The 18,673-nt window shown below is 38.9% G+C and overlaps 1 protein-coding gene across 5 annotated transcripts in view; it reads right to left on the reverse strand.

The window, feature by feature from the left end:
- Nucleotides 1–6,791: 6,791 nt before the first annotated feature.
- Nucleotides 6,792–18,673, reverse strand: part of TENT4A (terminal nucleotidyltransferase 4A) — a 58,535-nt gene continuing 46,653 nt past the window's right edge. Inside the window, exons 11-12 of one of the 5 annotated variants that reach the window (XM_065667668.1) lie at nt 17,880–18,038; nt 6,792–9,070 (exon numbers count right to left, since the gene is read on the reverse strand). In XM_065667668.1, coding sequence (XP_065523740.1) covers nt 8,894–9,070; nt 17,880–18,038 — 336 coding nt within the window. In that variant the 3' untranslated portion in view covers nt 6,792–8,893. Of the gene's footprint in view, nt 9,074–17,879; nt 18,039–18,495; nt 18,553–18,673 lie in introns of those variants that run through there. The other 4 variants (XM_065667667.1, XM_065667671.1, XM_065667670.1 and 1 more) reach the window with 4 other exon arrangements.

Raw genomic sequence — 18,673 nt, forward strand, 5'->3', positions numbered from 1 at the left:
GCGCACTCAATCCCACTGTCCATGTCAGCGACAAAGAAGTTGAACAAGACCAGTTCCAACACCGATCCCTGAGGGACAACTAGCAAGGGTAAAGATTCAGTAAGGTCAGATCTGCCATTAAGTCCTGAAGCTTGACTCTTTCCAGGAAATGGGTAAGAAGCATGAAAAATTCTGTTGTATAAAGCTATAAAGCCATGATATAATCTAATAATACATGCATAACAGGTTGTGGGTTTTTTGGGGTTTTTTTGTTTGTTTTTTTTTTTTTTTTTTTTTTTTGAATTATCAAATTTAGAGCTACAGGGAGTGAACAGAAGAAAAACACAACTATAACCTGCATAAATCTGAGAATGGTATTAAGAATATTGTAGAGCAAGTATCAGATAAAAATCAGCTTAATGGAAATATTTCTCCCTTTGGGACAGTTTAGATTATCTGTACCAAGTGAAAGAAAATACACTAAAATAGTGGAGAAGAAAGTCCTTTCAGGTCACTGAGACCTGACTGTAGAAGTAGGTGGGAGAGGGGACTGGGGATGGGACAGAGGAATTTATTCCGTTTAGATACAACAATCCTGTGGTAGATCTCTCCTTCCCCATGGGAGGACCCTTCTCACTGATAAAGAACTAGCCTTTTTTCAAGCTATTGCAAACAGCTAGGAGCCATGCAATGAGAATTTAAATAGCTGTCATGCCTACAGGATTGCATTCCTCAGTGTCAGATGCCTCCCCGCCTTTCCTCTCCAACACTTTTGAATTTGGACCTATCATCTGTATCAGTAGGGCAATGAACAGGAATGGGAAGCAAGAGCCATCACAGGACTGAGCTAGGCTAGGTCAATGGATGCAATGAAATTCTCATCCCATTTTATCTGCTGAAGCGCTCAGGGTCATCGGAGGAGACTGAGATGTTGCATGACTTTTTTCTTCCACATACCACAGGAGCATCTGACAGGAAACAGTAAAACCACATGTACTTCTCTAGACCAATTACGCCCAGTCAGATCTTCTACTTTTGTCATCCATACACTTGAAATGACAACCAGCTAGTATGTTCAGCATCACCCGGAGGCAAGTCACTCCTACATCAAAGCCAAATATCTAAAGTTTGTCAATACAAGATTGGTGCAAACTGATGTAAAAAGCTGGGTGATGGTATCTGTCATCCCTAGTACAGCATTTTAACAAGATATCGTAGAGCTAACTTGAGCTTTGATGAATCTTCAGATGAAGTAGATCCTCAGGTGTGAGAAGATTCTTCATACCTATGCCTGTAGTTCCTGCCATGACTGGGTAAAAAAAGAAAGAGGATTAAACCTTTCTTTTTTATTTTTCTTCCCCTGAAATGAGGAAAGCCACAGGTAACTTAACCAGTAAACCTCTGAACTTGTAATAAGAGAAAATCACTAATACTCCTGGGAGTGATTCCTCTGATATGCCTTAGGTTCACATAGCATCTTTACAAGGCAGGTTAATGAATTTCATGATATTGTCAACAAATATGCCCAGGTCTCCCTCCTCTCTATCATTTCTAAGCCACGAGCTTTCACTGTCTGAAAGTACTCATAAATGTTTAATTTCCAGCTTTGCACTTGGTACCTCATTCTGTCTCTAATACTCAGTACAACAAAACTTCAGCACCGAGTATTGGTCACACTTCCCACATTTGTCACATCAGCAAGTTCAGCCAGTGCATGGCACTTCTTGTGCCACGATCATCAGCAAACACAGCCAAATTAATCTGTTTCCAAAGTCAATCTTCAACTAACTGCACCACCTTGGCCCAAAAATTGGCACTCAGCGCCACCTATTGATTCCACTCCGGTTAAGTAGAAGGTAACAGCCTGGTTCATTCACCATGTGGCGCTGAATCACGTCGCACACTTTACTGAACAATTTAAAGACAAATTACTTGGGTTTAATAGCAGAAACATTGGGCTAGGCATTACAATACATTGGATAAATTAGCGTTAAATTATGACCCAGTTTCTAATTAGCCCTCTTCTACTTTTCCACAGAAATAAAGATGAAACACTGAGTTGTTCAGAAAATTACTTTTGCAATTTCTTAGAGTATCAGCACTAGTATCTTAGAGATCCTGGAGCTCTTCGCCATACATCATACTAGCACTACGACATTATCTGCTGGTGGCTTTGAGTCCTTATTAGTAGATCTGCAGCTTGGCATGTCACAATCACCATTCTGCTGGGATGGTTATTGTATATTTCAAGTTAAGAACATTAAGCTCTTAGATTTCAGTTCCTTTTGCTTTGTGGAAATATTCTGTTCTATATACCCACTCCTAGTGAATAATATTCTCTGATTTCTACAGTGCAAAGTAAGGGACAGCTCTGATCTAGACAGATTTGATCTAGAGGCATTTAGGTAAAAAACTTAGGTGAATAGCAGCTTCCAAATCTTACCTCTAAAAAAGCCTTTTCATTATGGTTTCAGCTCCATCAGCACTGTTTTCCTATCTTTCAGGTAGTATTAGCATAAGTAATCTACCTCCTCCTGTACTGCAGAATAAATGGAAACGAGCAGAATTATCAAAGTTTTCCATGATGAATGTACTTAACTATCAACAGGAAGAAAAGGTGAAAGGCTTCACATTTTTAAGTATTCTTCTGGTTTCCCACACAGACCACTACTCCTGCACATCTTCACCACTGTAAATGCAAGTTGACTGAAATCAGCAGAGACAAGCTATAGGTTCATCAGTTATAATAATGCATTTTACTCCGGAATATTTATTGTTTTATTTCTCAGTCAGTGATCTATGCTTGGCAACTGTGCATTTCCTGGGATTAACAACTTCAGACATCAGTATGTGCTTACCTGTTCCAACCTGTTGGTCCTAGGCTGTGCCAATACACTTGGATAAAGTGCAGGATAAAGCAAAAAAAAGAACAATTCCTGCCTGGCTTCTGTCCCTGTTAAAAGATTTCATAAACCCAACAGAGATAAAGTAAAATCAAAACATAATTATTTTTGTGATGATCTATACAAATGTAGGAGAAGCCTTACAGAGGTCATGTGGCCTGGCTGCCTGGCCCAACAGAACTGACTCTGAAGTTAGATTGGGCTATTTGGGGCCTTGTCCAGGCAGGCTTTTAAGATTCCAAAGAATGGAAATTCCACAACCACTTCAGAGTATTTGCTCTCAGTGCTCAACCACTTGTGATTCCTAGCACTCACATCCATAACCTTCCGTTCCTTGATGACTCCTCCTTCACAAAGGAGTGGGGGGAAACAAAGTTGTTTTCTCAAGACCTAGAAAGCTGTTGCAACAGAGCTGCTCTTGAGCAGAAGTGACAGTATTTTCTCTTAATCTGAGGGGCAAACATACCTGCTGGGCTGACTTTGCTGCCCCTGAGGTCCTTGTAAGGACAGCAGAACAAAACTCACACTTCCAGTCCAGAACTGCAACTTTGTACGCAGAAGACTGCACATAGATGCATGAAGGACCAATAGATTCATCTTATTCTCTGTTCCTCAGTCTCCTATGACATTTCCATGAAAGAGCAGAGATGATTTGATGATCTCACCCACAATTATGCAATAAGTGGTACTCAAGTTGTCTGTTACCGTCTGGTCAGGCAACTCCTGACAATGGTGAGATTTCACCTACTGGTCTTGGCTCCTCAGATTAGCTAGATGCATCCAACAGTAAGGTGGATGCTGAAAGGGTGGATATAGCAAGAGAGAAGCAAGAAACAAGAAATGTTCTTGCACAGATTTTTTCAATAAGGCATCCCTTTAGCAAAAGATCAGTACCAAAGTTTTCACTGATGGAAAGCGGGAATTTTATAGCACAGAGATTATGGACTTCCAGTTTAAACACTGCCTTCATCCTCTTAAACAGAAAATCCCATAGTAGGAGCTCCTAAATCCCTATTGATTTAGGTTTAAAAATGAGTCAGTGAAGCATTTATTTGGAACCCATGTTTTAGTAAGACAGTAAATCAACCTACCGTTCAACTCCCCTAAGTTACTGAAGCAGGGGACAGTTGTGACACAGGTAGGAATTCACATCAAAAAAAGACATCACATTGGTGCGCAAGGGAAGGTAGCTGAAGTCAGAAAGATGCCCTTTGCACTCCATATCCTAGCCTGAGTGGCACTGGCATGAGGGCCATTAGCAATAACATGGCAGAAAGTTTTCCTTATCCCAAGCGTAGCTATGTACACCAACAGTATGAGCATGAACATGGGCTGCTCCTTGATGGAAAAAGACCTCCATTCGTAAGTTCTTATGTTCATGCAACATTCCCTCATTAAAAATGTTTCATTAAAAATAGAAAATAGTTGGAGAATCCCCAGCTGATTTGAAACTGAAAGACTGAAACAGGCAACACTCTGTGGCAAAACTTTTGCAGTAGTGCAACACTGAGAAGAAATGCAACCGGAGCTTTAGGCAGCAATTTTGCATGTTTCAGGTACAAAGATGTCCTAACAAGAGGCATCCCCATCATCCTTTCACTGGAAACTGTAGCCTGCAACCATAGCTTTAACCAATTATAACATTACATAGCAGATATTCTAGCAAGAATCCTTGGTTAAAAGGTTAAAAACATTTTGCCCAATAAATCTCTTGCAGATACAAGATGTCCACAGGCTTCCTTAAGTGATCGCCTACTGCCAAGAACATAAGAAGGATTTCTGTCATCCAGAATAGGCAAGGCACCTCCGCTGAAACTTGTGGTGTGTTGGAAGTAAAAACAGAGACAAACAAAACCGCAACAAAACCAAATTTAATAGAAGTTAATATCCTGGTTGAAAAGAAAGCCTAAAGCTATCTGAAGATGATTTTGGGAAAGGTCAGCCACAGCATTCTTCTGCTTGTGAACTCAAGGTTCAGTAAACAGTCAATATTGTCAAGCTGACACCATTTTCTGTTACAGGCAAATTAAACAGTAACCTATACTGGGTCTGAATCATGGGGTTCATGCACAAACTAACAAGATTAGAGCTTCTACCCCAGCTGATTATTACACTCACTCATGCACTCACTCCCCCAAAGCATTATGTTTAAGCTCACTTCCCTTCCCAGCAGGGAGGCACGCTGCTGGCACATGAAGGTCAGGCAGAAAAGCCTGTCCCTTCACATTATACAGCTACCCAGTTACCAGCCCAGGGCAGTATCAGCCAAGGTCCTGGGGCACACCCAGTGTTTATCTCCATGCATCTTCCTCATCTCCAGTCTTTAACGTCTCCTTTCTAAGGCCACTTCCAAAATCCTCCTTTTTGGCACTCCATCTACTTTCCAGAACACTCCAAGCCCCAATCAAAATAATCACTGTGCAGAAGTACAGAACATGATCAGCCACCTGATCTACAGCTCTGTCTCTTGAGAATGAAGGTTTGGCCCAGGTGTTACTAAATTTATAACAGGATACTGGCAGCAGCCAGCAAGCATAAGGCTTGCTGTCATTGAGAGCTCAGAAGCTGACAAATTCACCCCATCCACATATACACTGACTTACCTGCTGCCTGTTACCTGTTACCTGCATTCAAAATGTCAGTTTACATTTTGCCCACAAATGATAGAGAGGTCACATTGCTTAAAGGTATACTACACTATAACACTGTTCTTTGACAGACTGTTGCTATGCCCGTTCTCAAGATGCTGTCCCATACATAGCTGTTCCAGTAGAAAGAAATACAGCTGAACCAACGACACTGCACCAGCAGTCACACTTTTGTCTTCTTACCCTGCCTCAGTACAATGGGAGGGAGTACAGAAAGAATCCAACAGCAGCAGTGATAGCTCTTAGAAGTGGCAACAGATAGCAACTGAGCTCCTTCTACAATGTACTCTGTGGATCCTGTTCATTAAATCAATTTGCAGTCTCTTCCTTCCACATCTAAAGTCCATGACTAATTTTGCCTGTAAACAGTGTACAAAATAGTCACTAGAGCTGGGAAACAGATCATGTGGGCATCAAATTATATTGAAGAACAAGGGTTCAAATTGTCAAGGAGACTCCTATTGCATTAAAAGACTAACAAGGGTAAATAGTTGGGCTGAATCTGTGGGAAGAATAAAGCGAAGTCATCAACTGGACAAGAAAAGGGAAAGGTGGAGCCCAGGAAAACTGAAGTTCCAAGACCAGTGCTGCTGCACTAAATCTTTGTGCCTGCAGAGATTACTACACATTCTTCTCTCAACCATGTCCCACTGGCTAACTGATCTTTACAGAAAGAAAGTTACTAACCCAGCTATTATCGAGTGCTTAGTATTTTCTCAGCACTTCTCTATTTTTCTCCAGTGATTACTAAGACTGACCAAGTACTACAGACCTCTTTGATTCTCAGTTCCTAGCCCTGCATTACTGTCTATCAAAAACACTTCAGTTCCCTTTCCTGGAGTACACGGATTTAACAAAAAAAAAAAAAAACCTCACAAGCTACGTCCAATCTTTAAGGAGGCTGAAAACAGGACAAAAAATTTGAAAGTGATTTAGAAACTACAGGAAGAGACTTGTACAGAATGCTAAGGTATCCCAAGGGATCAGTTAGTTCCCAACCATATTCTTAAAAGAGTGGATTATCTCCAGTTCCTTTGCTCTCTCATTATCAAAGAATGAAATCCACCACTACAAACCCAACAGCCATGTTCACTACTCCAGTTATAAAACATATCACAAACCTTTGCAGAGGGCATCCATCCACCTTCCAAGCTCATTCTGAAGGTGTTCAGCATGAACAATTTACAGCAGGTGTGCAAAGTGCAAGTCAAACAACAGGATAAGGTCCCATTTAAATTCCCCATAAAAATGTACAAAAGAGTGACTGGTCTCCAAAGTTTATTAAAAATCAAAGAATAGAAAACTTTACATAAAAATATGTCAATTTTAGCTTCCACATAGTTGTCCACACAAAAAATTTAAACATGATCTCCTTTTAAACCTGTAGCACATAACCACAGTGATAGCCAGGCCAATTTATTTGGTTCACCATGACTGAAGTGTTACATGATACCACTTTTCAAATGAGTTTTGCTTTAAAATGGACACTAGTATAAGACACCAACTAAAGCCTTTGAAGGCTCTTTAATGCAGTTATGCTCAATATTGCTAGTGTGTGAAGACTAAGCAGTACAGGCTCATGTAACAGCCCTTAGATATTATTGATGAATCAGCTCACAATTTTTAAAACTTTAAATTGTGATGAGTCTGGAGCATTAAGACAAACTTTTTGCGAACAGATATGCGCTACGCTACTTTGGAATGTTGCCCTCTATCCCTCAAGGACCTGTTCGTGTTTGACAGATTCAGTAATAACATGAACTACTTCTGCGTCAAAGGCATACAGTGTATAAAAAAGCTTCATGCTTGACACCTCCTTTTAATATTCAGGTATCAGTTTTAAAACCTTCTGTATCTGTACACAGTATAGACGTCCCTGTTAACACGATTCTTCAGCTTTCTCTGCGAGTGGATTTATATAACTGATCTGTAGTTTTCTGTGTAGCTTAAGAGCTCTCATTAAAAGAAATGTGAAGTTAGAGGGCATGAGATGTGACCTAGTCCCAGGACAACTGTGGTGCTTTAAAAACTCAGGGTTAGGCAGGATGTACATTTTTCAAAAAGTTAAAGACAGTGTTTGTCATGGCAATACACACTTGCATAGTATACCTGTATGCATCTGTAAATTTAGTGCCAGCCACTCATACTGTGTACAACACTGGGCTGTGCTCTCCTGCAATACATTAAAAGATACTTCTTGTAATGCTTAGAGCAGCTGAAGTACTTTTTATATATTTGCTCTTAACAGAACTAATGCATACTGCTATACAGATTCCTTAATGGAATCAACATATTTCCTTTCTCCACATTCCTTAAGCCGGGTACCTCTGTTTAATAATGTTGTTTGAACCCAAACATTAACAGGTTACATTACGAAAATACATCAAAGCGTGTAGTTCACAGCTTTTTAATTTCACATCAGGACTTGAACCAACCTTTTTCCCCTGCCCATCAAAAGTTTTACTTCTGGTACTACAAATGCTGGATTTGTTGTCTAGTTAAACGAATAAAATTAAAACTCATTGGTCAGAGCAAGACAACTGATAGAGGCCAGACAATGAGCTAAAAAACACAGGGTCAAAATGCTTTGGAGCTAATATCTTCTTAAAACCGTAGGCCAAATTGCACTTTCATTGTGAATCAAGAAGCCTCAAATATTACCAAATGTCATGTTTGTAACACTGCTCAGACAACCTGCCAAAACTATGAACCCAACTTAGATAATGCAACCTGGGAAAGGATCTGTAAATTAAAAAACCTCTTCCCCTTAAATATAACTTATGTGACAATATGAAATTAAATTAAAAATTCCAAGTTATTGCACAAATTATACTTCCGATATTTACAGAGCAAAAAAAATCTGAACTTTGAAACAGAAACAGGAGAGCAGCAAATTTACTTCTATGAATTCCCAATGTGATTTGCTGCAAAGAGGGGAGGAAAAAAAAAAAAAAAACAAAAAAACAGAAAGAGGGAAATAAAGAATTCCAAGGGGCTGAAGTTTCCTTCACTTCCAAAATAAAACAAAACAGAACCCACACAGGAACAGATGTCGCCACAGCAAAAAAGCCACAGCATTTGTAAATGTCCTTGCAGTTCTATTGTCAGAGCTGCCTCAGCACTGTATGAACCATTGTGGGAAGGCAGAAAACAAACTTCCACATTTAATAAGGCTTCACAGATAAGCACAACTACTTCTTGAAGATGGGCTGAACCACCACACAAAGAAACATGCAAAGAAGTCAGCTGCAGATATTTGGCAACACCAATAAAACGATGTGCTGGACGCTGGTCTCTATCCCTCAAGTCGAGTGGCATTCCCTCAGTCTGTCTGAACAGGGAAGGTCATTTTGGCATCTGCCATTATCTGCTCAGACTAATAGGCAAACTGTCTCTGTGTTTTTTTCTCCTCCAGATATTACGATTGTACTGGTGGTGTCCTCGGTTACCAACTGGTTGCCTCATGCCTCCACTGCTGACAGGGCTGTAGCTGTTGCCTTGGTTATGAGTCCCCTTCATGGAAAACTTCATTCCACTGTGCTGCTAAAAAAAAAAAAACACAAGATAAGCACTCAGGTTAGGCATAAAAACAACTGAAACGAAACACATTACCAGCGGTATTTCCTCAACATACAAGTCATTCCCACAGAACACTGCTTGAAGCAACTGGTCTTTTCATGTTCATCTAATTTTAGCTGTGCAAGTCTGATGGCACTAACAGCTTAAGGAGTGTTTTCTGAAGTAAATGTCCTGCAAATGAAATGGTACAGAATGCAAAGCATCCTTAAAACCCTTGGATCTCAGTACAAAATACACTCACATTGCATTACCCTTATAAAAACAGAGACCTTTCACATTAAATACTAACTATGACAGTCCTGGCTATTTTAGAGGTATCCTAGCAGGAGCATGACCAAGTGAAATACTCAGTAAGACTTTCAGAAACATCATGGATAAATGTTAGGGCATGATCATATGAGAACATAAGTCTGCTCTGTCCATAATCTCGCTCAGTGACTGGTAAACCAGCTATGGCTTGTAAAGAGCTTGTAAATCTTACTGGCCTGATCATAGGGCTATGCAGCTCCTAGACCACACCTCACATCCCGAACAAATGATAATGAACTCAGCATGATGCTTTCTTTGGAGAGAATCTTCAGTAACTTGGAACAGAAACTGGTAATGAGGTTTTAGTGTCAGCCTCAGTAAACCTACCACACCATAAGATAGTACAGGCATCCCCATTACTTAATTATGGCCAATAATGCCCACTAATAATGCCCATTAAGGGATACAATAAATTGGTTTAATGCATATGTACTTAAAATAGGTGCAAGAATTAAGATGAAACTGACACAGACTTCCCAAATACGGGTAACTTCAATGCACATTTATTGCTGTCAGACATCAGAAAGCTTAAGACAAACGAATGACTGCCTTAAACAAAACCTAATACATCATTTTGTCTACCGCAAATGGTTAAACAGGAACACCACAGAGCTAACACCTGGGGCAACTGCTTATAATATGAAATATCTTCAGCTTCTTTAGTAAACCCTATTTCCAAACAAGGCTGAAGTAGAAAGAAATATGAGAACACCAAGCCATCATGTCAATTGAGCGCACAAAACTAAAAGTTATTGAAGGCATAATTCTGTAAGCAACATTCTACTGTCTAATTATAATTGGAGGTCTTCTGAGCATACGGAAAAACAAACTGGTGAAGACTAGCATCAAAGAAAAAAAGTTAACTGCAAGGTAGTAAAAACAACCTTAAACTGTTCTTTATTTTGTAAAGTGTGTCCTACAACCACCTAATTAACCTTCAATATGCAACTTCTAGGCTCTCAAGACAGACATTCTAGGTGCTATTTGAAGACTATCAAATGGTAAAATATTCAAGGACAAAGCAATGCAATCAAAGAATCCCTCATTCTTAAGACACATAATGCCCCAAACCCTATTTATTGGCATAAGTTGCTAAAACATCTACTAGAAGCTATTTATGAAAGTCAGCAACATGAAACTAAACCAAATTTAGAATGCTTTATATTTTTGACACTCGATTCTCAGTAGGAAATCCAGAAAGCACTTCAAAGCAGCTTTCTGCAAAAATATCAAGATCTCATCTTTGCAAGAAACTGTCAGCCCAAGGCCTATCACTCTCTACAAGTTTAAAGTGTTTCCCTCCTAATGCATTGTCTTGAAAAGTCCTTCTTTATCCCTTCTCAGCTGGCCCTTAAAGGGCTTAACACAAGTAAACTTCACCAGACTTCACCCCATTGCCTTTCAGATGTTAAGCAGCACAAGGTCCAGCAGAGACTCCTCAGGAATTTGCTGGTGAACTCCGTTTACTACAAAAATTGAATCATAGTTTCTCATCTTCTAACTAGTTACCTGTTCACAAGAAGACAATTTCTTTTAGAATCTTTGGTACAAGAAATCTACTTCAGGCCTTTTAGAAATCCCAAGAGATTGTATCAAACAGCTTTCTCTTGCCCGCACACTTCTGGATATTCACATGCTCAGGACTCCCACAGTCACTAGAAAATGGCATGTCTCTAAGCAGGTGACAGCCACAGAAAGATGAGAAAATGAAAAAAGAAATCTCTTCATCTGTGCTATGACAGATAAATCTTTGTTTAGATGTTTTGATTTCTTCAGATCTGTTTCTCTCAAGAGGATAATCTCCTCTCCCAGCACAGGGCTCTTGACGAATGACATGGTTTGGGTTTCAGTCTGTTTTGTTGCTGGGGTTTTTTGAGAAGTCTGCTACCTTCTCTGCAAGATCGGAAGGGAAAACTTCAGGTAGAGAAGTCTGCTGACAGGATAAAAAAGCTTTCAGATATTTTAACAGAAATGTAAGAAAAGGATGTTCCTGGCCTTTACCCCAAACAGCAACAATCTGGTGGAAACTGAATTATCAAGTAATTATTTGCTAAGGAAACAAAACTTTTGCATAGTAAATTTGCCAGTATTGAAGAATAAAAGTGCTGAAATTCAAAGACCATCAATACTGAAAAGGAAAATTTATAGCCAAAAATAAAAGACCTACACTTCGAAATAACCCAAGTAACACAGAGCTGAAGTCTAAACATAAACAGGTTACTAAATTGTTTTGGTGCATCTTTTTTTTTGCCTTCTAGCATCTCTGAAGTAAGCAGACAAAAAAGCAGGGAAGTGCAAGCAATGAAACTGAAGTATCAGTACTCTAAGAGATTACACATACAGCACTCAAAAATAATTGGCACGAACCTACAAAGCTAAAGAAAGTTTAGAAAAGTCATAAGACCATTTAGAAAGATCAAGTATTTACTATTTTGTTATTAAAACTACAGGATTAATGGCTGTAGTCTCACATAGTCTTATAGTCAACATAATTCAATCTAGCATGCAGCTGATCAGAACTGCTATCAAACCCATAATCAAAATCATTCCACGTGAAATATTAGAGTAGTATTCAGAAGAACTTTAACACAGCATTAACATTTTAAGTATCCCTTTAAATACCTTAATATACAACCTCAAAATATTGTATACAGTTATTTTCAATTTCTCACCCTATTTCCAAATCCTCTATTATAGGCTTGAAGCAAAACAACCCATAAGGAACCCTTTTTTAAAGGATTTATGTTCACTTTCCCACTTTTGGTGCATAACAACATCTGGAAATATACTAAAAAGCACATCTTGCATGTAAGTAATGTTTAGCTTCTTGTTTTTTATGAAATATATTTACTGTTTTGCAGAGAAAGAACAGGTAATGACCTAATCAACATTTTAGTCATTACTGCACAAGCAATAAATCATGTATTGGGCAATGATTCAACCTAGCTTTATTATTTTAAATTAGTTAACAGGATTCTACAGGATATTGGCACCGGCTACCTGGATGTTCTCTTAAACTGGAAAGATTTATGATAGGTTTAGATTTGTAAACTCAAGTACAGCAAAACCAAAATAAGTTCTTAGTCAAGTTATTTAGAACTGGTTATCTGGGGAAATAAGGCCCAAATCACCGCAAACATCAGACACTTTCCCTCTTTTTGGGCCCCTTGCCTGCACCTACTGGCTATTTTCAGCTACAAGAATCATTAATCCTACAGACATTTTCTAAAACAAGCCAAAACCCCTTTCTGCTCCCATTAAAAGAAGAAAACAGCATTTATACAACCAGCTGAGAGAGCAGCAAGGAAGGGAAAAAAAAAATAGTATGGAGTCTAGAAAGAGCTCAAAGGCAAGAAAAATTTTAGATATTTCTTATCTACAGAATGAAAGACTCAAAACCACAAGGGAGCAAGTTACATTATTCATTCTTATTTTACTTCATGCAGTAGCTCTGCCAGTAGCCTGTAACAAAGGGCAGCTTTCGGTTCTCTTCATCTTTAACAACAGGTTAGACAGCTATTAGTATGATCAGTTCAAAGATAAGCTAGTATTTGAGAGATCAGAGGGCCTAGTCCCTAGAATGAGTGACTGACGTAGATACTACCATCACAATCTGAGCATATTATTTAACTATTTATTTAACTATTATTTAACTATTTATTATTTAACTATTATTATTTATGATAAAGAAAGTAGAATCTGACACACAAAATAAAGACCCTTTTTGATCCTGTCACCAGTCAAGTTTCAAAAAGGAGAGGCTAGAGTCAAAACACCACTATAAGACAGAATTCGTACTTCAGTTTTGCTACTGCTGTGACATGGGCCATGAAGTGCTATCTGCATACTTGTCATTAAGGAGAACAGGAGATAATAGCTTCTCTAGCATAAAGCTGACAATTTTAGACCTTAGACAGAAATCAGACCTCACTGAGATTTCTTACTTTTTCATTTGGAACAAAAGCATATTTGTTCCAGATTTGTTCCAAATTTGTTCATTATGGTGAGCAGACCCAAAATACTTTCCAAATTATGAGCTGATATCAGTACAGTACGTGTGAAAGTCAGTGGAGGAGATGCATATGTGAATAAACAGATCAATCTCAGTTTGGGAGCAACAATCTGATTACAGTGACATTGGAAGGTAAAGGTGCACTACGCAAACAAAAATCAGGTATTGCTTCTACACTTCTGTAAGTAACCTTTGCTTATGATAGGTTTATTTATGTTCCTAGAAACTACTATTTAGACTTTCCCGCAACTCAAAAAGCATTCAGAAAGCAACCACCAAGGTGGCCAGGGACTTTCAGTCATATAAACATCTAGGCTGGATGTTTATATGGAGACCTCTGGAGATTAATTTAATCCAGCCTTCTATTCTAAATTAAGTCAAATTAGGTTATCCAGGGTCTAGCTGAGTCACTTTCCATACACAGAAGGATATCACCATATAAAGACTGTTTATATAAATATACAACAATCCAAGATCAAAAATACCTTAAGGATGGCTCTCTGCTGAACAACCTCTGAAGCACAGATAAAGTTTTTCTTCTCTCTGCTCTTTAGGAAAGGAAATAAAATATCTTTTCCTAAGTCTGCATGCATTAAATCAAAACCCAATGTTCTGTCATACATAGAAGACAGGAGTCTGACATTTAGAATCAAAACTGCTTCCATAGTAGCAGTATTCTCCTAAGAAAATGCATGGACACTGAAAAAGGATTCCACTCTAATTGAGAACACTCTAAAAACAGAAGAAAAATGCCATTTGGTTGACTGAAAAACTTCCAGTACCTAAACACCTTAATGACGCCACTTAAATCTTCACTGGTGACTAAGTGACCAGCAACCCATGAACAAACTGAACTACTTCATCCCAAAATAACAAGGAAAGTAGTCCCTTCTTCCCTGTGGGAAGTCACAAAGCAATTTCCACCCCCTTCATTCATCTGGACATGCATGCCAATACCTGGTTTTCTGCTTATTCCAGTGGGCAGCATTGCTTCATGAATGGCTCTGCTCTTCAAAGTGAAATTTCAAACTGTTTGTCAGCAAAGCACAAGAATGATTACCTTGAAAAACTGATTATGATGATCCCAAAAAGCACACAGACCTGCATCAGGAGCTTAATTAGTCCCTGAACTACCTGGAAATTCTCCAATTAATTATGCAGTATATAACAGAACTGGTAATCACACCAAAGCAGTTCAAAGAAAGTATTAGGAAGCTCTAATGGCATAAAATTTGACAGAAGGCTGCAAGTTGCTCAATATAAAGTTAGTGCCCTTGACACTGGCACCTTCTCCTTCTGAGGGTAGTACTGGACACCTAGGTACTGCTTCCAAGCTGAACTGAGAGCAGAGAAAGTTGCCAGGGAAAGGGCTGAAGAGACCATTCAGACAAATTAATCCTTTTCAAAGACCTTTTGCGTATGAAAGAACATTTGCTGTTACATAAATAAATTTCCCACTTCTGGCTTGGTCATAATCCTTATGAAAAAAGGAACATGCCTACTTCACAATACATAAGCTTTTGGTAAATTCAATGCAAAAAACAACATCATCCCATTTCTGGAGGAATTGCAGATAGCAACAAAGTCCTACTATTTAACACGAATCTCAAAGGCATATCTTTGTCAAACAAAAGTCACAGAAAATTTCCTGATTTTTAACATGTATTGTATGAACTACTAAAGGAACAGTTAACAAGTACTGGAAAAGACAGCCAAGTAACAGGAAGCCAGAAAAAGTGATACAAAGCAGTTGTTTTCCAAGACTCAAAATTCCAACACGAATCCAAAATTCATGCAGTACGTTGCCTCTTCACAACTAAGGCAAAAACTATGGATGCCAGCTTGTTTTGTACTAGCAGCTGCATGACTCAAAACTGGATTTTTTATTTTGTCATTTTGATGACGTTAAGATCCACAGTACCTCTTCAAAAGAGAAGCGTTGTGAAGGGGAAGAATAAACTATACTAGGTTTGTATTTTAGATGAAATTTAACTTAAATTAGCTCTCCAATTTAAAAAAAAAAAAAAAAACAACTTACAAAGTTTCAGACCGTACACTAGCATATGAATACTCAATTGCAGACACTAAAAAGCACTATACTGTTCTATTAGATTCTCACTAATAGAAAACATTTCCTGTACAGGTAAGCTGGTTTTGCCTAGGTAGAGGAGGACAGGTAAAGGGGAGAAGGGTAGGCAAGAATGTGTGTCATCACTTAGAAAATTAAAGCAAAAGGCATACCTCAATATACAAATGGGACTTTACTAGACTGAGGATTGCAGAGGTAGCTGGAAAGAACATGTGGTAACAGCTATCAAAGATGGTGCCCCTTTTATGTTAACCTGCCTGCAAGGAAATAGTGGAATACAAAGGGAAAGTATCCTGGTCTAAAGGAAAAAGAGTGAAAAACATTTCAGTGAAGTGCCTAAAACAAGTACTTGTGTACTCACTAAGAAGAATTTGGGCATCAAGTTGTAACTTGCCCCTAACTCAATCATGATGTTACTGAACACTGAAAATGTTTCCAGATAACATTTATACAATATTCATCTAAGAGATTCAACCTTTCAAGCACAGATTTCAGGTTGTTTTGGGGTTTTTTTTTTTTGTTCTGTAGTAAGTGGCAGTGACGATATCTAGACATACAAGTCAAACTCACAAGCTGAATTAAAAGTACTCCCTTACATGCCAGGCTTGAAGTATTTTGATCAGCAGCAACACAGCTCAGCATTAGGTCAGCAGCTAGGGAGCCGATACTAGTGCCATACTAGTTAACATCTTCATTAATAACCTGGATTATGGGAGAGGTGACCCTCAGCATGGCTGCAGATACAAAACTGGAAAGAGTAAATCACATGAGGCTGGAGACATAGGCTTGCAGGAATCTCATGAAGTTTGAAAAACGAAGATGCTAAACTCTGCCCTTGGGAAGGAATAATCTCATGCACCAGTACACACTGGGCACTGACCAGCTGGGCAGCCTGGTATAAATCACCAGGGATTCTCAGTGGACAAGCTGAACATCAGACAGCAACATGCTCCAGCATCAAGGAAGAACAGCAACATCCTGAGCATTATGAGGAAGATTATCTCTAACAGGTGAAGGGAGGTGATCATTTCCCCTCAGTTCAGCCTGGGTGAGGCCCCATAGAGAGTGCTGGGCCAAGGTCTGGGCTCCCCAGCAACAAAGAGATATAGGCATATGGGAGTCAGTCCAGTGAAATTCCATGAAGATAAGTAAGGTTCAAAACATTTGTGATATAAGGAAATAACGACACAGCTAGGGCTATTTTATCTCGAAAAGAGGGAGATTGGGAAGGATCTTATTGATGGGTCTAATGAGACAGTGCAAAGAAGATGGAGCCAGACTCTTCTCCCACGAAAAGAACAAGAAGCAATGGGTATAAGCTTAATGCAGAGAATGCCATCTAAATTTAAGAAAAAGCTTTTACTAGAACAAGTTGCCCAGAGCACTTGGGGAATCTCTATCCTTGGAGACTCAAAACCCCAAATAAAATAAAAAAGGACAAGGTCATTAGGTTCAAAATATCCTGGGCCTAGATTCCCAAGGACTGAGAGAAAAGGAAAAAACCTGACCAGAACTAGGTTTCAAAGAAACCAGCTCATTATTTTGTTACCACATGCAACCTACAACCCACAACTTGCATTAAAGCTTATGTGAGGCAGCTGTTTTCACTAATCATTTTAATAATTAAGATTGAGGGAATGTTTTCCTACAGATAGAGGTACTGAGGCTATTAAGAAAACTGAGGATTTTTCTTCCCCTTCTACTATAATGGATACATTAGTTAAACTACTTCAGACTAGTCGAGTAGCATACAGTTTCCCTGTACATTCACCTCTCAGCACATTTAAGCATACATTTAATATTTGGGTAAAAATTCTTGTTCACATGCCCATAATTGATTTTCTATCTTTAAAATGTATTACAGAAAGTTGAAAGTATAGTCAGATCTATTCTAATAATCCAAAATCACGACAACTAGACAAGCCTTGACAGGTCAGTACTATTACTTCAGATACTTCAAAAACCAGCTTACAGATACAGCACCTACATGAGGTTTCTGTTTCAAGAACAGGAAGTTAAATAGCCTAGAGATCTGCAGACAACCAACCCACTGCTTAGGAGTCTGAAACACAACTTAAGGAGTCAGACATCTGACACTACCTTCAACTTACTCCTAGGTGTCAGGGAAGGCTATTATATTCAGAGATGAATCTCAAACACCAAACCCTTTCCCACCCGTTCTTCTTCCCACACTTCTGACATGACAGGTAAGTACTTTTATGATTACATGAAGTTTGGCACATGCTATATATGAAGGTTATCTTCAGAGGCTTTTAGACTGACAGCACACTGCAAATGCTCTACACTTCTGATTTGATTGCTTTCTCATGACAAAGTTGCTCCATTTAGTTGGCTCATACCTGATTACTGGCGGCCATTATCAAGGTTCTCGTTGGCGCAGATTGGGGTTTACCACTTGGCATAGGCAATGCGGGTGGTAAACTGGCCATAAGCTGAGTCGGTGCTTGCAGACTGAACTGGTAAACATTAGGAGCTGTGCAAGGTGGTGTATCAGAATCCTTTTGGCAGAGAAAAAGGGGAAAAGAAAAGCAACTTTACAGAAAGCACAGTATATACAGGCTATGCATGTGAAAATGCACCCAAATATAAACTCATGTGAATACTGCAAAATTTAATTGTTTTTTCCAATGGTAAAAACAAAACACAAGCCAGAACTATGTTTATTTTACATTTTTGTCAAAAGTTTAATTGAACCTGCATCAAGGAGACAATGTCAACAGGCTATGGCAATCACAGATCAGTTCCATTTAGTGCAATCTAAAGCCAAAGTTACATCTCTACCAAATTTGCATTAAAAGATGGGAAAACTAAGGTTGAGGAAAAAAAAAAAAACAAACAGAACAAGAACAGCAACACTGTTAGTGATACAAGGGCTAGAATTTTAGGAGTCATGACAGAATCAGTCCTCTGAAGAGTGTTCTGGATTGTACATATCTGTACAGCAAAGTTACTCACTGTAATTGTTATAGTCTTCTCCCATCCTACCCAGCAACAGCAAAGTTAGGGCTCCACCTACCAAGAAACAAGGAGATGGTCTGCCAGTCAAGACTAGTATATGTGCACAAGTCACCCACTTCACTGCCAGTTAAGAGTTCTGCTCCTCTCACTTTCCACTGGCTCAGAGATAAGTCTT

The sequence above is a fragment of the Lathamus discolor genome, chromosome 2 (genome assembly GCF_037157495.1).
Source record: "Lathamus discolor isolate bLatDis1 chromosome 2, bLatDis1.hap1, whole genome shotgun sequence".
Lineage (NCBI taxonomy): Eukaryota > Metazoa > Chordata > Aves > Psittaciformes > Psittacidae > Lathamus > Lathamus discolor.